Source organism: Gadus macrocephalus, chromosome 4 (assembly GCF_031168955.1).
Source record: "Gadus macrocephalus chromosome 4, ASM3116895v1".
NCBI lineage: Eukaryota > Metazoa > Chordata > Actinopteri > Gadiformes > Gadidae > Gadus > Gadus macrocephalus.
The window spans coordinates 9,297,355-9,315,497 of record NC_082385.1 but is presented as its reverse complement, the minus strand read 5'-3'; the positions used below and the strand labels follow the sequence as shown (position 1 = coordinate 9,315,497).

Sequence of the window (18,143 nt, the reverse complement as noted above, 5' to 3'; positions counted from 1 at the left end):
ACTATTGATATAATAAATAAACAAAAAACAGAAACCCTTAGTTAACTAAGCATAGACATTGGTTAAAAGATATCTTGGGTAGTGTTTATTTCTTCATAAAACTTTATGTATACATTATATACCACTCATTCACATAGATGCACTATATTATGTTATACCATTCATTCGGATAAATGTCTTCTATAACATTATGTAACACTTATAAAACTATTCAGCAGACATGACTACATTTATTAACCCCTTCACCCGTTCATAACTCAAAAAAGATATTCCAGTTAAGGAGGTAATTGTAGTCGCTAGTCTTCCATCAACCTTGAACAGAAATAACCACAGCTAGAAAACAACAGTCATAAACATTATCAATGCTGTTATAAATGTCGAATCGTTTACAGATTTGTGTAAAAAACAAGATAACCTTTAAAAGTGAAAATAACGCAATGTGCTTTAACAAATGTTTGTTATTTGATGAATCAGTGCCTTTTTTATTGCCCTGCCTTAAATTAGTATTACTCTGTAAGTGTCCATTATTTAACATTGCAAATTTGGCTTACAAGTGAACAAACTTTGGAAAATAAGCACCACATAAAAAAAAGTATTTTATCAGCAAAAAATATCCTTGACAAATAAAAATCTAAATCAGTGATGAAAGTCTATAAGAAATTTTAACAACATAAAGTAATAATTATAGTAATTATTAATTACTATTAGGTACAACAGTGCATCAAATATTGCACATAAAAGATATGAAATACTTTCTGATACAAAAATATTTTTTTTCAGCAATGCAATAACCTTGCATTAGAACAGTTAACTCTATGCACAACAAAACGTACATACATTGTCATTCTGTAATACAATATAACAAAGAAAAGCTGGAAAGGTGCAGAGGTTTTAGGAATACAAACGACAAAGAAACATCCAAACCAATGGATGCTGTTCTAATGTTTCTATTGTTCCAGTGATCTAGCCTTAGTTAAGATTCTACCCTTACCCTTTTCCAGTGATCTAGCCTTGGTTAAGATTCTACCCTAACCCTTTTCCAGTGATCTAGCCTTGGTTAAGATTCTACCCTAACCCTGTTCTAGTGATCTAGCCTGGGATAAGATTCTGCCCTAACCCTGTTCCATTGATCTGGCCTGGGTTAAGACTCTACCCTAACCCTGTTCCATTGATCTGGCCTGGGTTAAGACTCTACCCTAACCCTGTTCCATTGATCTGGCCTGGGTTAAGACTCTACCCCAACCCTGTTCCAGGCTGTGTTAAGTACGTATCCTGGCCAAAATGGCACTGCTACTCAGGTTAAATAGTACGTACTACCACCATGCATGCGTATTGTAGGACGGCCTCTAATGCCGCGTTTCCACTGCAGGGTGCGGAACGCATCGGTTCGCAAAGGTGCGGTAGGGAGGGGGCGGTATAGCCCAGCTCAGTTCCGAGGTTGCGTTTCCACCGCCGACAGTACCCTTGGTGGTAGCCCGGATGTCGATCGCCGCGGCAGCTACGTAAACATCGTAAACAACGTCTTCCTCCCCAAGAATGCAGACGAACGTCTCCACCTCCTTGTTCACCCAAGCAAGCGTTTTACGCGACATGTTAATTGTAAAGAATAATACCTCGAGGCTACTGTTTGTTTGTTTTTATCCCCACGTCGCCCGGAAGTAATGATTCTGTCGACCAATCAACGGAGGGGGTGTGTAACTAGAATTTCCAGGGACCCTTTCAGGCGTCTCGTCTCGTTTTCAGTACACCAACGGAGGAGTACTGAAAACGAGGCCAAAACGGGTACAGCTAAGTCCGGGTCACGCCCACTTTTGGCGGTGGAAACGCGACCCGTACCGCACCTTTGCGAACCGATCCGTTCCGCACCCTGCAGTGGAAACGCGGCATAAGAGCCATTTCAACATACACCCATTTGTGACACCACAAGGTGGGAGCGTCCACTCATACTTAGGACGGATGGGTGGTCCCTCCCGACTTGTGACATCACAAGGTGGGAGGCCTCCTAGCCCCTCCGTACCCGTTGTGATGTCACAAACGGACCGATCGTGAAAATGGCTCATGGCGACTCATCCAAATGACCGGCTGTAGAAAAAACAAGTCCCTCCTCCTCGTGCCGACTAGCTGATCCGCTGCAGCAGCTTCTCCTCCCGCAGTCCGAACGGCACGCTCACGGACATCTCGGCGATGAAGCGCTGGCAGCCCTCCCTGGTGACCAGCTTGCAGTAGCGCAGGTCGATGTGGCAGATGCTGCCGCAGCGCTTGAAGTACGCCAGGCACTGGTCCGTGACCCTGTTGCAGACTACACACATAAGAAATGAATATATATATATAGAGATATATTTACTAGAGCTGTCAGTTAAACGCGTTATTAACGGCGTTAACGCAAACCAATTTTAACGGCGTTAAAAATATTATCGCGCGATTAACGCAAATATTTTATTTACAAAAAAAAATTCAAAATTCAAAACAAAGAAGCAGTAGCCTGACTGCTATGTTCAAATGACATTTGTTCAAAGCAGTCGTTTAATTGCACTAAAGGCTCTTTTTTTGTATCGTCCTGTTTTGATCAGTATATGCCAATGTTGTTATCAATAAAAAATCATTTGCACAAGACAAGCCGATGCACTTCACCATGTTGATAAGAGAATTAAAATGAGAAGAATTATGGGACAAAAAAATCAAGGGATATTTATAGAAAAATAATTTTAGATTAATCGCGATTAATCGTGAGTTAACTATGACATTAATGCGATTAATCACGATTAAATATTTTAATCGCTTGACAGCTCGAATATTTACATTTACATTTAGGGCATTTAGCAGACGCTTTTATCCAAAGCGACTTACAATAAGTACATTCGTCATAAGAAGTGCATCATCATATCGCTGTCGGTACAGAAAGGATGTTCATAGAACCAAGTGCAAGTACAACAATCGCTAGGCTAACCAATTCCCCGTGTTACAGCAATGATAGCAGCTACTGCAGTTGCTACACAGTTAAGTACTATAATACAATACAATACAATACAGCACAATACAATACAATGTACAATGATGGCCAGAAGGGGGAGGGTGGCTATGCAGGGTCGAGGTGGATTCTGAACAGGTAGGCAGGGAGCTCGTTCCACCACTGAGGTCCCAAAACCGAGAAAACTGTAAATATATATATATATATATATATATATATATATATATGTATTGGGGATTAAGGGGTAGGAGGCCTAAATATATAGTATAGGGGTAAGAAGGGTTTAGGAGTACCCCCTAAACAAGGTATGGGGGTAAAGGGCTCTTTATGGTTCCACGTTCACGTAACGCAAGGGTGTTACGGACCCCTTACGTCCTTGCGGACCCTCCTTGCGTCCACCGCAACGGCTGGACGTGCGCCTCTCAAAAATCGTAACCTTCCCTCGAGGCGACGCAACAGCAAGGGCTGTGATTGGTCCGCTCACTAAACCCCGACGCAGACCCATAAACGTTCACGACTGCGTCGAAGCGTCTGATTGGTCATTGCGTTGCGGGAACGCGGGACCATAATCAGCCCTTTAGAAGGGGTTAGGAGTACCCCCTAAACAAGGTATAGGGGTACGGAGAGCTAGGAGGCCTCAAAAACATATAGGGGTACGGAGGGGCTGGGAGGCCTAACAAGGTACAGGGGTACGGAGGGGCTAGGAGGCCTAAACAAGGTTTAGGAGTACAGAGGGTCTAGGAGGCCTAAACAAGGTACAGGGGTACAGAGGGTCTAGGGGGCCTAAACAAGGTACAGGGGTACGGAGGGGCTAGGAGGCCTAAACAAGGTACAGGGGTACGGAGGGGCTAGGAGGCCTAAACAAGGTACAGGGGTACGGAGGGGCTAGGAGGCCTAAACAAGGTACAGGGGTACGCCTAAACAAGAACCTTTCCTACCTTATCAACCCTAACTGACCCTTCGACTGTACCATCAGCGATATATCGTTTCTCTTTCTCCTGACTAATGTAGTTATTGTAAGTCTGCTAAAAGCAATCCTAAATGTAAATGTAAATGTTACCACTAGAGAGCACCAAACGCACTGGTTGATTATTAAATGAATTAAAGGTCTATTTGAAAAGGGACAGATGCAGAAAAATTGATAAGTTTTGATACATTTCAAGTGGTCTGGTAGTGAGTTCCATCATTTTGTGGTGACTTATGTGGTGCAATCCTCCCCCTAGCGACCCCTACTGACCCTAGACACACTCTGCCCCACAAGCAGCCTGAGCTCATTCCTCGTGTGCTGTGGTGTGGTGCGGTGCAGTGTGCTGTGATGTGCTGTGCTGCGGTGTGGTGTGCTGTGCTGTGCTGCGGTGCGGGGCGGTGTCTCCTCACCCGCGAGGCTGACGTGCGTCAGGGAGTCCCTTGTGGCGGTGCCGGCGGCGGTCAGCAGGTTGACCGACTGGTCGGTGACGTGGTTGCAGTAGCTGAGGTCCAGCAGGGTGAGCGCCGGCATGTGGAGGATGAGCAGCCGCAGCGTGGCGTCCGTGATGTCCAGCCCCACCAGCCGCAGCTCCTCCACGTTACGCAGCCGGCTCCGGCTGTCACACTGGCCTGGGCGGAGGGAGGAGGAGGTGGAGGAGGAGGTGATGGAGGAGGAGGAGGAGGAGGAGGAGGAGGAGGAGGAGGTGGGGGGTGGTCAGAGGAGGAGGTGGATGGGGGAGGGAGGAGGAGGAAGGGCGTAAGGGTTGGTTGGAGGAAGAGGAAGTGGAAAAAAGGGGTTGAGAGGTTGGAGTAGGATGAGGTAGTTGGGAGGAGGAGAAGGAGGAGGAAGAGATGGAAGGGAAGCAGGTTGGGGGGTGGATGAGGAGGAGGAGGTGGAGGAGGAGGTGGAGGAGATGAAGGAGAAGGACGAGGACAGGAGAAGCAGGGGCAGGAGAGGGAGGAGATCGGAGAAGGTGGACGTAACGAGGAGGACAGGAGGCGGAGGAAAGGGGGAGGGCCGGGGGGAGGGGGGAGAGGAAAAGGAGAAGATGGAGATTACAGTATTTATCTCCTATTTGTTCCCAAAAAGTGCTTATTCTGCTGTGTGATGCGTTAAAACATAAATGTTGTGGTGCTGTTTTACGGTCCGATCATAACCCGATCTGTCACTGGTCCTGTAGCTCGTGTTGTAGAGCTGTTGTTAAGCACCTGGTCTGCTGTCCGTGGGGGGGGAGAGCAGGTCTCTCATCTGGGGGTCCGCGAGCCCCTCCACCCACTGGACGTCCAGGGTCCTCAGCAGGGGGCCGCTGGAGGTGCACAGGGCCGACGCCGCCGCCCACGAGCACCCAGACAGCAGCAGCACCCTCAGACCTCACAGCACCCAGAGACAGGCTGTAAGAACTCATTCAGGGGGACTCGGAGCCCACGTTTCATGGGTTCAATGATCCTTCGAGCGCCGCTACAAGCACTGATCCAACTGGATCTCGGTGGCCAAGACCAGGGAAGGAATTGAGGCATGCTTCAATCGTATCCATTTCATCAAAATGCTGTTCTACAATCGGAAACATTGCACGTTTTACACACAGAAAACGGCTCATCCAAAAGTAGCAGAAGCCTGTGGGTAGTGGAGATCAAGTTCCACCTCCTCCCACAATAAAATTACTTCCAGGAACCCAACTCTCCACCAGGAACCAAGTACCATCCCCCCCCCCCCCCCCCCCCGGGCGTGGGTTTACCAGGCAGCCTGTGGATGAGCCAGCTGAGCTGGGTCTTGGAGATGTTGGTCCAGCCGAGGTCCAGGGCCACGGGCTGCCGGCGGATCACCCCGCTCAGCATCAGGGCGCTGATGGACCTGCAGCGCCGCACCTCCACACGCCGCCACAGCTGCTTGTCACAGCACCTGCACCGTGCGCCACGCAGTGATCACCTCCTCATGGTCATCTCACTTCATATTGATAACCTTAATTCATAGTGATCACCTCCATATTGATTACCTCACTTCAGAGTGATCAACTTACTTAATTCTGATTACCTGACCTCATATTTATTATGTTCATATTGATAACCTTAATTCATAGTGATCACCTCCTTATTGATTACCTTACTTCAGAGTGATCTCCTCCATATTGATTACCCAACTTCATATCGATAACCATACTTCATAGTGACCACCTTACTTAATATTGATTAACTTACTTCAAATTGATTGACATACTTCACATATATTATCTTCACATTGATAAGCTAACGTCGTATTGATAACCTAGCAGTTTAGTGAATACAGGTTCAGAGGTGTCCTATTAATGAGCTGGTAGGGGTTGAGCCATATTGCTCAAGCATGCCTACAGATCTCAGCGTTCAAGAGCCACCACATAACCCTGTCCCCGCCCCACACCTTCTACCCCTACCAACGGCCCCTGAATGCCCCCCTGTTGCCCCCTGTTGCCCCCTATTGCCCCCTATTGCCCCCTATTGCCTACTGCAGTTGATGTGTTCGCGGGTGCAAAGGCTCAGTTATGGTTCCACGTCGACGCAACTCAAGGTGGTTTACGGACCCCTTACGTCCTTGAGGACCCTCCTTCCGGCCCCTGCAAGGGCCTGACGTGCGCCTCCCAAAAACCGTAACCTTGCGTCAGCAGCAAGGGCTGTGATTGGTCTGCTCACGACGCAGAACCAAAACAGGGTCACGACTGCGCCGAAGCGTGGTCAATCCGTCGCCGTGGAACCATAACGGAGCCTGAAGTGGTCGGGTGCACCGGACTGACGTCTCACCATCGGTTCCAGGTCTTGCAGACGCGCATGCAGGTGCACAGCTCGCCGTGCGTGAGCCGGCCGAACACCGCCCTCCACAGCTCCCGCCGCAGCGCGTGCGTCCGGCCGTTGGCCAGCGGCAGGCGGTCCGGAGGGGGGCTGATGGGCGGCGGCCTGATGACGTGGCGCTCCGTAGGGGGGTGGAGCTTGTGCAGAGGGTGGGTCGGTCTGGGCGGGACGGCCGGGGGTCGACTGCAGCCCAGCGGGGGAGGGGAGAACCTGCCGGCGTCTTGGGTCCGCTTTGGTTGGTGTGGCTTAGGCTCCTCCCCCTCGCCCTGGGGTTCGCTCTTGATCGCCGGTCTGCGGCTCGGATTGGCCGAGGCCTCTTCCGCTTTCACCGTCCTGCCGCCGTGATTGGTCAGGATCGGCTGGGGGTTCGGCGGTTCCTCCGTCTTAATCGATCGGCGGCTGCCATCGGTCGACGGCTTCACCCTCTTCGGCGGCCTTCGACCGCGATTGGCTGACGTCTGCGTTGGGGGCGGGGCCAGCCCGGGGTTGATCTCCTGGTTGAGCTCCTTGCTCAGCTCCCTGCTCAGCTCCTTGTTGGGCAGACGCCGGCGCTGGAGGCGGCCCTTGAGGGGACCGGGGCCCCGCCCCTGGCCGCCGATGGCCTCGCTGGGCCCCGCCCGAGAAGCGCAGGAAGAGGAGCGCCAGTCGCTCACTCTGGACGCAGCTGTGGGCGGGACCTTGATTTTGACCTCTGCATCGCCCGGATTGACTTCCTGTTTGACGGGTTTCTCCTCTTCTTCCTCGTCCTGTGGGCCTCCTTCGTCTTCGTCCGTGGCGGGTTCCTTCACGTGAGGCGGGTCCCGGTACCTGTCCTGTTTTGCGAGGAACTCCCCTTGGTCGCCGGAGGGTGCGTCGCCATAGTCACCGTCGTCGGGTTCTGTTTTGATCTGCCGGAACAGCGTCAGGGTGCCAGAGTTGTCGGGCTTTGAAGGCCTCTTCTGGGAGGGGAAGGGGGATTAGTTTGCTTATGGCTTTTGGGATCCTCATGTTTCGCACAGCGAGTGCCTGAAGCCAAAGATCACTATTGTTTGACACTACTGTGAAACTGAATACATTATTGTTATTATCTGGGATCAACAACACCTGTTTAGAAAGACAACAAGAGGTTAGATAAATAAGCATGCGTGTGTGTGTGTGTGTGTGTGTTCGTTTACTCACCTTCTTCTTGATGACATCTTCATCGTTTGTGTCGAACAGCTTCCTCTTCTTCCTCAGTGGGTTGCCCTCAAGCCTCGGCCGGGGCGCCCCTTCTAGTGACATCATGGGAGTCCTCTTCCTCACAGGCTCCTCCCCCTCTGGTGACATCCCAGGAGTCCTCTTCCTCACAGGCTCCTCCCCCTCTAGTGACATCCCAGGAGGCCTCTTCCTCACAGGCTCCTCCCCCTCTAGCGACATCATAGGAGGCCTCTTCCTAACAGACTCCTCCCCGTCTGGTGACGTCACAGGAGGCCTCTTCCTCACAGGCTCCTCCCCCTCTAGTGACATCAGAGGAGGCCTCTTCCTAACAGGCGCCTCCCCCTCTGGTGACATCATGGGTGGCCTTTTCCTCACAGGCTCCTCCCCCTCTTGCGACATCATGGGAGGCCTCTTCCTCACAGGCTCCTCCCCATCTTGCGACATCACAGGAGGACTCTTCCTCACAGGCTCCTCCCCCTCCTCCTCATCATCTTCTTCCTCCCCACTACCTCCACTGCGCTTCTTCAAGCTGTCCTTCCTCTCCCAATCCCCCAACATCTTCTTCACGGAAGGCACCTCTCCGCCGAACACGTACCCGGCGGTTGCCGTGGTGACGTCGGCGTGGGGGTCGGGCTCCTCCTCCTTGATGTCCCGGAGGTCGAGGCGCGGCTCTCTGAGCAGCGACCCGGGCAGGTTGGACGCGTACTTGAACCCTGGACCCCTCTTTTGCTTCAGGGCCAAGGATAAGGAAACAAAGAACAACTTTATACCTTTATGTTAGGGTTAGGGTCAGGGTCAGGGGTCAGTGGGGGGTGCAGGGTTCCACCTCTACCTGAGCTGTCACCTTCACACACACACCAGCAGTCACCAATTGATCCCGTGAACGCTCACCACACCACATGAAGAGAGAAATGAGAGGAAGAAGAAAGCTTACTTTCCCACTTTTCCCAGCATGGCTGCACTTGGGGCATTCCCAGCAGTTGGGCAGCTCGTCGTTAACGACTCCGCCCGAGTCTTTCACCTGAGCCGGGAATCACAACAAAAGGAAGCTGTCAACCGAAACGGTCATGGTTTGGGCTGGGACACACACAAAGAGATCTGAAGGGACCCGGACCGGACACACCTTAGGTGGGTGTGGACGTACCTTCAGGCAAGCGGGGTGGAGGATCTCGTTGCAGATGGAGCACTCCATGAGCATGAGGCTGACCTTGTCCTCCTCGGCCTCCACCGTGTCCTCCTTGCCCGCCTCGCCGCAGACCAGACACACGGCGGTGTGGGGCAGCACGGGCTGGGGGGGGGGGGGGGGGTGAGGGGCGCAACACAGGCACCACCACGGATTAGCTGCTGTGCTACTTAACACTACGATGTGAGCTGTGTGTGTATATGTGTATTCGTGTATATAAATGGGTATATTGTGTATGTATATGGGTATATATGTGGATGTATTGTGTGTATATATATATGTGTATATATATGTATACATATGTGTGTATATTGTATGTATATTATATGTGTCTGTTTGTCTCTCTCTCCCTTCTTTCTCTCTTCCTCTCTCTCTCTCTCTCTATTTCTGTGTGTGTGTGTGTGTGTGTGTGTGTGTGTGTGTGTGTGTGTGTGTGTGTGTGTGTGTGTGTGTGTGTGTGTGTGTGTGTGTGTGTGTGTGTGTGTGTGTGTGTGCGTGTGTGTAGTGAACCTACAGCGATGCACTGCCTCATGATGCAGGACTGCTTCATGCGGCCTGGCCCGCCAAACTTCTTCATGTCGTTGCAGAAGTGACAGGCGCCGCACTCGCTGCGCGTGCACGCCTCGCAGCGGCGGCAGCGCGTCCGGCGCCTCCTGGAGCCCGACGCCGCGCGGCCCGCCGGCAGTTTGACCGCCGGCGACGCGGGAGAGGTGGTCATCTTGGGTTTGGGGCGGTTGGGCGTCGGCGGAGCCGGAGGCTAGAGGGATGGAAAGAGGGAGCGGGTTGGGAGTGTGTGTGTGTGTGTGTGTGTGTGTGTGTGTGTGTGTGTGTGTGTGTGTGTGTGTGTGTGTGTGTGTGTGTGTGTGTGTGTGTGTGTGTGTGTGTGTGTGTGTGTGTGTGTGTGTGTGTGTGTGTGTGTGTGTGTGTGTGTGTGTGTGTGTGTGTGTGGAGTGGACCGACAGAGTGGAGTTGGGCTCCATTAGGGTTGGGTTCGTTAGCCAACGAGCTAGGGGATGCTAACTGTTGCTGACCTGTGGAACACTAGCACCACAACTTCTAGTTATTTTATGTCTTTAGCTTCTAGTTTTTGTGCTTCTATGTCTGAAGCTTCTAGTTAATGTGAAACTATGTCTATGTTTATAGCTAGAGCCCAGATTACATTGGGAGCAACACGCAAGCCTTGTTTGAAAAGAAAGTCCAAAAAATCGGAGATGAAAAATTCAACTTCAAATCTGTCAGAATCATCATTAAAGTAAATTCAAAGCCCACGAATGAGACGGAAATCCTGTTACCTTGGTGGTGCCAGTTGTCCAGGAGACCACAGGAACCCCACTGATGGCTAGTTTGGGGTCGTCATCTGCATGCTCTTTTAGGAGAACCTAGGACATTAAATGGTTTATGTTTTACTATTTCATCATTTCCCAGTCTTCTATCCAAAGCCACTTTGTGTGTTTTCTTCACATGTTATTTATGACTTCTCGCTGGGAACCTTAAGATAAAAAATCAAAACCGTTCTGAAACCGTTACGAAACACCCTAACCACTAGACTATTGCTTCCCCAAATCTAGTGGAGATGCACCACATGGTGTTATCATTCTGACCCTGTTTGTGTGTTTCTCCCCTTGAGGGATGCGCCCAAGCCGTGCGTTAAACCATTCGTAGGTAAAGAGGACACGAGCGCCCATCTGCACTAGATAAAAAACAACTTCAGTCCGCAGCAGGAAGAGATTAAAAAAAGATGCAAGATGAAATCCCTACAGAGTCGTTTTGTAGAGTTCCACAGAACCGGCATCCAAACCCAAAGCAAATGATAACTGCTATCAGGACTGTCCTTCTATCAGGGGAAGCTGGGTTTGGATGGTGGTTCCAAACCCAGCTTCCCCTGATAGAAGATCAGTGCTGCTAGGCACCTAGCATGACTGATAGTAACGACTAACATGAAGTGCATTCTCAAGAGAAAAAAAAAGATTAACCAGGATTCCAAGAAATATTTTAGCGCCACAAATGCAAATAAATTAAGCGCATCACACGATGCGCTGTAGATTTCCGAGATATGGGTTGGAGGGGTCGTGCTTGTAGCATTGAAGCACTGGTAGTCAAATGTTAGTGGCATCCCGCGCGGTCGGGCGCCCACGTACCTTGATGTGTTCCAGCAGCGCCTGTGGCTCCTTCAGCTCTTCGGGGACACACCTCTTGTTCTCCGGGAGGGCCTCCAGCTTGTCCACCAGAGCCTGGAGCCCCTCCAACTCAAACTCTGTCAGGTGGGTGTGTCGGCCGCGGGGCTCCGGGGCGCCGGCGCCACAGGGTCTTCCGGAGGGGTCTTTGGGGAACGCGGGCGTGTGGATGCATCTGTCCTCCTGGGAGTCTGCTTTGTCCCCCTCCTGGTGGTCCCCCGCCCGGGTCTCGTCCACGTCCCGGGCAGGGGGGTCCGAGGGGGGGCTCGCTGTGCCCATCTTTACCTCAGAGTCTGAGACGTTGGAGGAGAAGCATGGTGACGCTAGTCTAGGCTAACTAATGCACTGCAACATGCAGCAGGTCGAAGTCGATGACTTCTTGATACAATGACTGCAGTTCTTTTAGTCGTTTATGAGTGAAAACGCTTTAACCTGCTGCTTATAGCTTTAGAAATGTTTATATTAAGTTCACTTTAAATCAAATGCAGGTCCCTCTGGGCTCTGGGAACTTAATTTAACGTAACTTCCGGTGGACATTTTTGTAGGCATAATTCCTCAAAAAAAAACATTGAAAATGAAAATCAATAGATTAACTGACGGTGAAAACAGAAGAGCACAGTCTTGTTCCACTATCAATGAGTTCATGTGTGTTTCTTACCTTGGAGCGTGCGATCTTTGTGGAGCTCCTTGGACAGGTAGGACTTCTTGGTCAGGCAGCAGACGTACCGCTCCAACACATACCAGCACATCTCGTGGTAAAACGGGTAGCGGAATTTGGAGTTCACCTGAGAATCAAGGATGGGAAGTGAGTACTTATAGCTATTCACTACACACAAGGTACACACCCACACTTTAAAGATCAGTTATACCTATAATAAATACTGAACTTCATTTTTGCCTCCCGTCCAATCCAAAATGTCACTGTAGAAAGTTGTGTATTGGTGTTTTGGTGTGGACAGGAACAAATACATTTCCTATACATGTACTAAGTGTATCTCTGTAGAAGGCTTTTTTCACCCATACTTGCTGTAACCGTAATTGATTCCTTGGGAAATTTGTCCCTTAAGCAAGGGGTTGTAGCTACCCAGGCATAACATCCCTTTATACACTGCCGGGACTGAAGGAAATTGGAGTCGATTAACTTTCATTGCTCAGTGATAAGCTGCAAGGCACCCATGCTATCTATAGCACCTTTCACACATGCAGTCTGTCCCATTAATGTTCCAGTACACTCCTGCATGGAGTCATGTGTGAATGGGAGCAGGGTTCAAAATCCTAGAAAATCTTTGCTGATAATTTGCCACCTCGAGACCTAGCAACATGTCCCCAACACGGAGTGTTGGGCGGGCGAACCAATCACAAGACCCCGCTGAGGACGTAGCTGCATGTGTGAATATTGAAAATCACGAGCAGTGCCTTAAAGGTTATCCCAGTCATTTACCGGGAACTATGTGTGAAAGCTGCATCTTAAAGCAACAGGTGTTAATCTCCCTGCTTAGTCTTTCAAAAGTGCAGCAAACAAAAGTCCGCTATCAGGCTCTTACCTTCGTCCTGTTCTCTATCTCATAGATACTGAGCTGCATGGGAATGTTGAAGCTGTGAAGGATGTTTCCTCCGAACACCAGGGTATCCTCGGGGGTGTAGACAGCATGGATCCATCCTGTATGTCAAGGGAAGACAGTGAATATAATTCTGGTTAGATTAATATTTTATTATTATTATTATTTGCTGCTAGGCAGTGTTCTTCTTTGCCTTTATTATTACTTTATTATTCTCTATAAACTTTGGATCTTATTAATTATTCAAATGTTTTTTATATTTATGTATTTATACTGTTACTCCATTTAGATTTCAAACCTTTGAACCATTGAAGAACACAAGCAAACCTTTCAGTTCCCCTGGGGGTATACAAATATTCAGTTCAACTGCGAGAGTAAACAAATGTTCCTGTGCTATGAGGAAGGATAAGGGATTAGGGCTATTTGTTTATCACCTCAGGATAAACAACTGTTCAGTTCCCCTGAACGTGTAAACGAATGCCCCAGCCTTATGAGTCAGGATTAGGGTACGGGTAAACCTCAGGATAAACAAATGGTCCAGCCCAATGAGTAATTGTTAACCTGAGGGGATGAAGAAGGTATGTCCCTGCTTCAGCTCCACTCTCTGGCACCCGTCAGCCCGGTCCCCCAAGAAGATGTCGCTCTGCTTGCCTGATAGCACCCAGTCCTCATAGAGGGCCAGGTTGTGAGGGGTGGGGGGCACCAGCCAGAAAACCTGGAGGTAAACACACACTGGAGGTCAATGTCACTTATTCTGGCCCTTAGGGTTCATTGACATAGAATCAGGCGTTGCGGCGATTACCGCAAACTGCTACGGCAATGTGGGGGCGTCAATTCAGGGCCCATTTGTGTGAGGTCATGTTGTGAACGTAAACCCCTCCTTTATGCAAGGGTTGTACAGCTCTGGAAAGGACAACACAGCAGCGATCTGTCTCTCTTCAATCTCTACTGTTGCTAGGTAAACATTGGAGTGATACAATGCTAACGTTACACAGTAAACAAGGTTCTTCTTTCCATGGGCATCTACCGTTCTTGCCAAAGCGGAGCGACATCGGTTTCCATTTCTCCAAAAGTTGATTCAGTTCCACTTTTTGTCCAGCTGCGTCTTCTTCGCAACCCCATTGGGCCCCCACCGCCTCATCTTAAACGCTTTAACCCCATTCAAATGAATGGTTGAAGTGGCATTTTTGCCAGTTGTGTAAACGCCACATTCCAGCGTCTTTTTGGCTAACGAGCCGTGACACATCCTATACAAGCTATTATATGTGCGTTAGATTGGGCGAACTCAAGTCTGATAATGTAAGTGAGTTGTATACTCGTTGATGCATTCGATACATATTTACGCCTTCTATCCCACTAGGTTCTTATCCTAAGGGTCAGGGTTCATAACCCTAACGGTACCTATCCCTCCCTCTATCTGGTCTCTACACCGATTTCAGCAGGATTGTTTAAATTAGTGCAGGGGGCTTGCTTGTCCTCTTCTCCCATTTACTCAGATATAACATAACCTGATAAAGCTTGAGATGGACAGGAAAGGGCTTGTTAAATGTGGATTAAAGTGTGTATCATGGATTGATCTATTTTCTTAACCAAATAGACACATTCAGTACTTAAGTAAGTATCAAGAATAATTTACCTTTTTTCCCTTGAAGACGTGATACCATACCGAAGTCCCGCCGAAATCAATGTGGAAGTCTGTATAGCAGCCCTTGACACTCATCAGACAATACCTACAAACAATAACTCATTCATCTCAGTCATTATGTTCTAGTTATGAATAATTATTAGACATTATTAAAGCCAATTAAGCAATTAACTGGCTTTAATTAAGGGCTTTTTATGTTTCAAATGTTGAAGTCCACGTACGCAAATCACTGCCACTTTATTTCAATACATTCAATACATTCATATTGTTTGCCTCGTTCTTCTAGATTTCCTTTCCTTACTTCAATGGACTACTCCTTAATTATTACTCTCGTTCTTTTAGATTTCCTTTCCATTTCCTAGATCTCTTCAGACAATCAGATAAGACAATCAGAATGTGTATACTTTATATTTATCAAGTTAAATCTAATCCAGCAATCCTTCAGGACTGTTTTTTTCAGTGCATCAAAACCATGATGCACTGAAAGTAGGTCAACTGTGAACACCTTTAACTCTTTAAACGTATTGTGTGTTATTGTTGTATCATTGCTTCCTTGACCCCTGCATGTGTATGCGTCTATAACAATGTGAACCAGAGGGAGGCAATCAAAGGGAGGATGCCATTACATCACAGTGGTAGCTAGGTCATTCCAACGTGCCCATGCAGTGATGCTACGGCTGCTATAGCAACCATTGTGTGCACTTACAGAGAACAAAGATTGTTAAACACACTTGCAATAGGGCAAGATTTTGGCACTTCTTGCCAATATCATGTCATGAAAATCATTCAAAATAAGACAAACTCTCAACAACAACCACAAAGGGCTTAGCCAAGACTTGAAGTTTGCGACTTAATAAAGCGATTCCCAAAACGTACACACCTCTGCACTTTAGGGTACTTCATCTCTGAGATGACGTTGGTGGACTCGGTTTGTCTTTGCTTGAGTTCAGACGGCCACATGTTGTCCACCCAGTCCACTAGGTCCACCTGGGGAAGACAAAGTGGATCAACACTCTGTCTGTGAACAACCATACCGTCTGACGCTCTTAAAATATCAGAAGATACGAGAAGATCTGATGAGTTTAGGATATGATGATGTAATTTATCAATACCACAAACAGAGTGAGGGTGTCACCGTGGCAACTGTACAAGAGGATTCATAGGAATTAAAAGAGATGATACGTTTAAAAAATACTGAAGGAGGTGCACTGAGTGTCAACATTATTAAAGGGCCGCTCTGTTTGCATCATTGAAACTTGACCATCAGTCATCAATGGCGTTGATACTCTGAGGGACCTTCTCTGTTTACCACAGTAGGGCGTTTGATGAGGTGCTCCAGCTTGGTGTGGCTGAACTCCAAGCTGATGACGTTGAACAGTTTCTCCCGCTCTTTCTCCGGGGTCTCATAGTAGCGGACGAACTGCGCCATGGTCATCTCCGAGCCCTTCTGCGTGCTCACGTCCATGACGTCCACTGAGCGACGGCTGCCTGAGGAAGACGCAGAGCACTGTACGTATAGTCAATCTATATTCACCTTAAAGTGTACGTCAGTGGGAAATAATCTGTGACAGTTGCTATCCGCACATTCCCTGGGGCATCCAATTCGGAGATATCGACAAAAAAATCACTTTTAAAGTAGTATTTGATGGTTAATTAAAGTTTTAGTTGTTAAACTTCCATTATTATAGTCTTTATGACGGAGACTTATAATATCTGACTACAGTGAACCAATTTGTAAACCCTTTGTTGCACTAATGGCCCTTTGTTTGTCTTTGCATGCTCGAGAAACTAATTAAGTTCAGGTGTGGACTAAAACTGCTGTGTTGGGTCAATTGTCTTGTTTTTACAATACCACAACTTTCATCAATCTCTCTTAGCCTATAAAACTTTGTTGTAATAGATCGGGAATCCACCAAATCATAATTGACACGGAAATGGTTATTCTTTCCATTCGTCCGTAGGTGTTGAAAATGTTACGACCATGAGAAATAGATCTATGGTCTATGGTTGAAACATACTTTGGACCATGAGAAATGGACAGAACACATTTTCAGACAGAACTACTTACCAACTAAACCTTTAATTTCACTGACGGTAAATTCTTCGTCAGGCATTCTGTATTAGTTGAAACAAATCATAGACAGAAGATCAGCTTAATTTAGACCTACTGTATAGCCATTCGTTGCAATGTCAATATTAAACTTGTATTACCTGATCCCAAGGCCATCTTTGAGTTTGAATATGAGTGGGCTCCTTAGAGCTTCTCGCTGAACATATTCATAGGTGAAATCTGTGACACAATAAGTTCATAAGTCCAATGCATTTTTTGAAAGCTAAAGTGTGTCATTTATTAGATATCATTGAATAAAAATGTAATAGGTGGTGTATTACCTTTGCCTTCCATCGCCTGGACAAAGTCTGCATTGTATCTATTACTGGCGAGTTTTTCCTCTAGACTAAATCCTCTGATGTTGACAATTTCCTCCACGTCAGAAAAGTCTTCGTTTTCATCGTACATCCTCCGGCAGATGGAGCGCTGCAATACAAAATAAAGCATGACAATAATGGGAAACATGGGAGACAGAACCCAAAGAAAATCAATACATTCTTAGCGGATAACCATTTCATAGTCAAAAACCTCTTTCTAGATTTGAAAGACTACTGTGCTGTAACGTTGAGTTATGTCAAATGTCTCACATCTTTGTTGACAGACAATCATGCTGGCATAGTATGCTGGTGTAGTTATCCGTTATTACACAGAGGAAGGTTTGTTAGCCGTTTAAAGGAACCACAAAGTCCCTTGTTTTGATTCATGATTACAACTTGTGTGGTTCTTTAAAAGATTAATGTATCCAATTAACGTTAATCATAAAACTCATGTACAACACAACACACAGGACTGCCTTAGCTCCACCAAGGCTAACGCTAACCACCTTAAACAACAATGACATTAATAGGAATTTTAAAAACAACGTTGGTCTTAGCTCGGCTAAATAATGAGCTAGCCGTCTATGTGATGCTCATTACAGCTAACGCTAGGTTGTAGATAGGATGCTACACACCAGCTGGCGTCCAGATTCCGCACACGTTTCCATGCTCTGAGCCATCATCTGGCATGGGGGGCGGGGAGGGGGCTTCCACTGACTTTGAGGGGAGCAATATAAATCGCATTTACTTAAAAAAAAAATGCTTAGCAAGCTTTCTGGTTCAAAACAACGGAACCATGTTTTTGTGGTATTACGTCACCGCACCAGGAGAACCATAACATTGTAGGACGACGTCACGGCTCCATCATTTCACTACTTCACACGATTGCACCTCCTAACAGAGGTTCGGTTTTTTTTTTCCTCTATAGAGGAAGTCTGACTTTATAGTCGTTAACCGGACATTGCAATTCATTTTAAAGCATTTCACACATGTCATCAAACGGAACCTTAAATTGTGCTTCACATTACATTCCTATATATATATTTATTTAACAAGTTTATTAATTAAGGGATGTCACTATCAGGAAGGGGGAGATAAAAGTTGTATATATGCTATTATATCCGTAAAGGTAGCATAACACAATACACTAGGTCTCTTTTGTCGAGCATAAGATATGATCATGTTTATCCCTGACATTGTGCACTTATAATATTGTAGGCTTTAT

General features: G+C 47.5%; 1 protein-coding gene across 4 annotated transcripts; it reads right to left on the bottom strand.

Moving 5' to 3' along the window:
• Positions 1–64: 64 nt before the first annotated feature.
• On the bottom strand, positions 65–17,965 carry LOC132455940 (lysine-specific demethylase 2B-like). 4 transcript variants are annotated; one of them, XM_060050033.1, is made up of 21 exons: positions 17,554–17,965; positions 16,883–17,027; positions 16,703–16,781; positions 16,560–16,606; positions 15,801–15,979; positions 15,372–15,478; positions 14,483–14,576; positions 13,408–13,561; positions 12,832–12,947; positions 11,946–12,072; positions 11,252–11,580; positions 10,406–10,492; positions 9,628–9,870; positions 9,075–9,218; positions 8,865–8,951; positions 7,913–8,659; positions 6,707–7,689; positions 5,671–5,834; positions 5,144–5,305; positions 4,346–4,564; positions 65–2,299 (listed from the first exon to the last, which is right to left on the bottom strand). In XM_060050033.1, the coding sequence occupies exons 1-21, from the start codon at positions 17,599–17,601 to the stop codon at positions 2,118–2,120; spliced, it is 4,443 nt and encodes a 1,480-aa protein (XP_059906016.1). In that variant the 5' UTR covers positions 17,602–17,965; the 3' UTR covers positions 65–2,117. The 4 variants fall into 4 exon arrangements, with proteins under 4 accessions (XP_059906016.1, XP_059906015.1, XP_059906017.1 ...); XM_060050032.1 differs by having other exon boundaries at positions 6,707–7,692; positions 17,554–17,962; XM_060050034.1 differs by lacking the exon at positions 17,554–17,965 and adding an exon at positions 17,189–17,529 and having other exon boundaries at positions 6,707–7,692.
• Between the last annotated feature and the right edge of the window lie 178 nt (positions 17,966–18,143).

Bases quoted from the DNA above. Each gene is read 5' to 3' on its own strand.
- LOC132455940 (XM_060050032.1), bottom strand. From the start codon at position 17,601: ATGATGGCTCAGAGCATGGAAACGTGTGCGGAATCTGGACGCCAGCTG. The intron at 12,948-13,407 runs GTTAACAATTAC...CTTGACATACAG, and splicing joins TACCTTCTTCATCCCCTCAG to GATGGATCCATGCTGTCTAC. The intron at 8,952-9,074 runs GTACGTCCACAC...TTCCCGGCTCAG, and splicing joins TCCACCCCGCTTGCCTGAAG to GTGAAAGACTCGGGCGGAGT.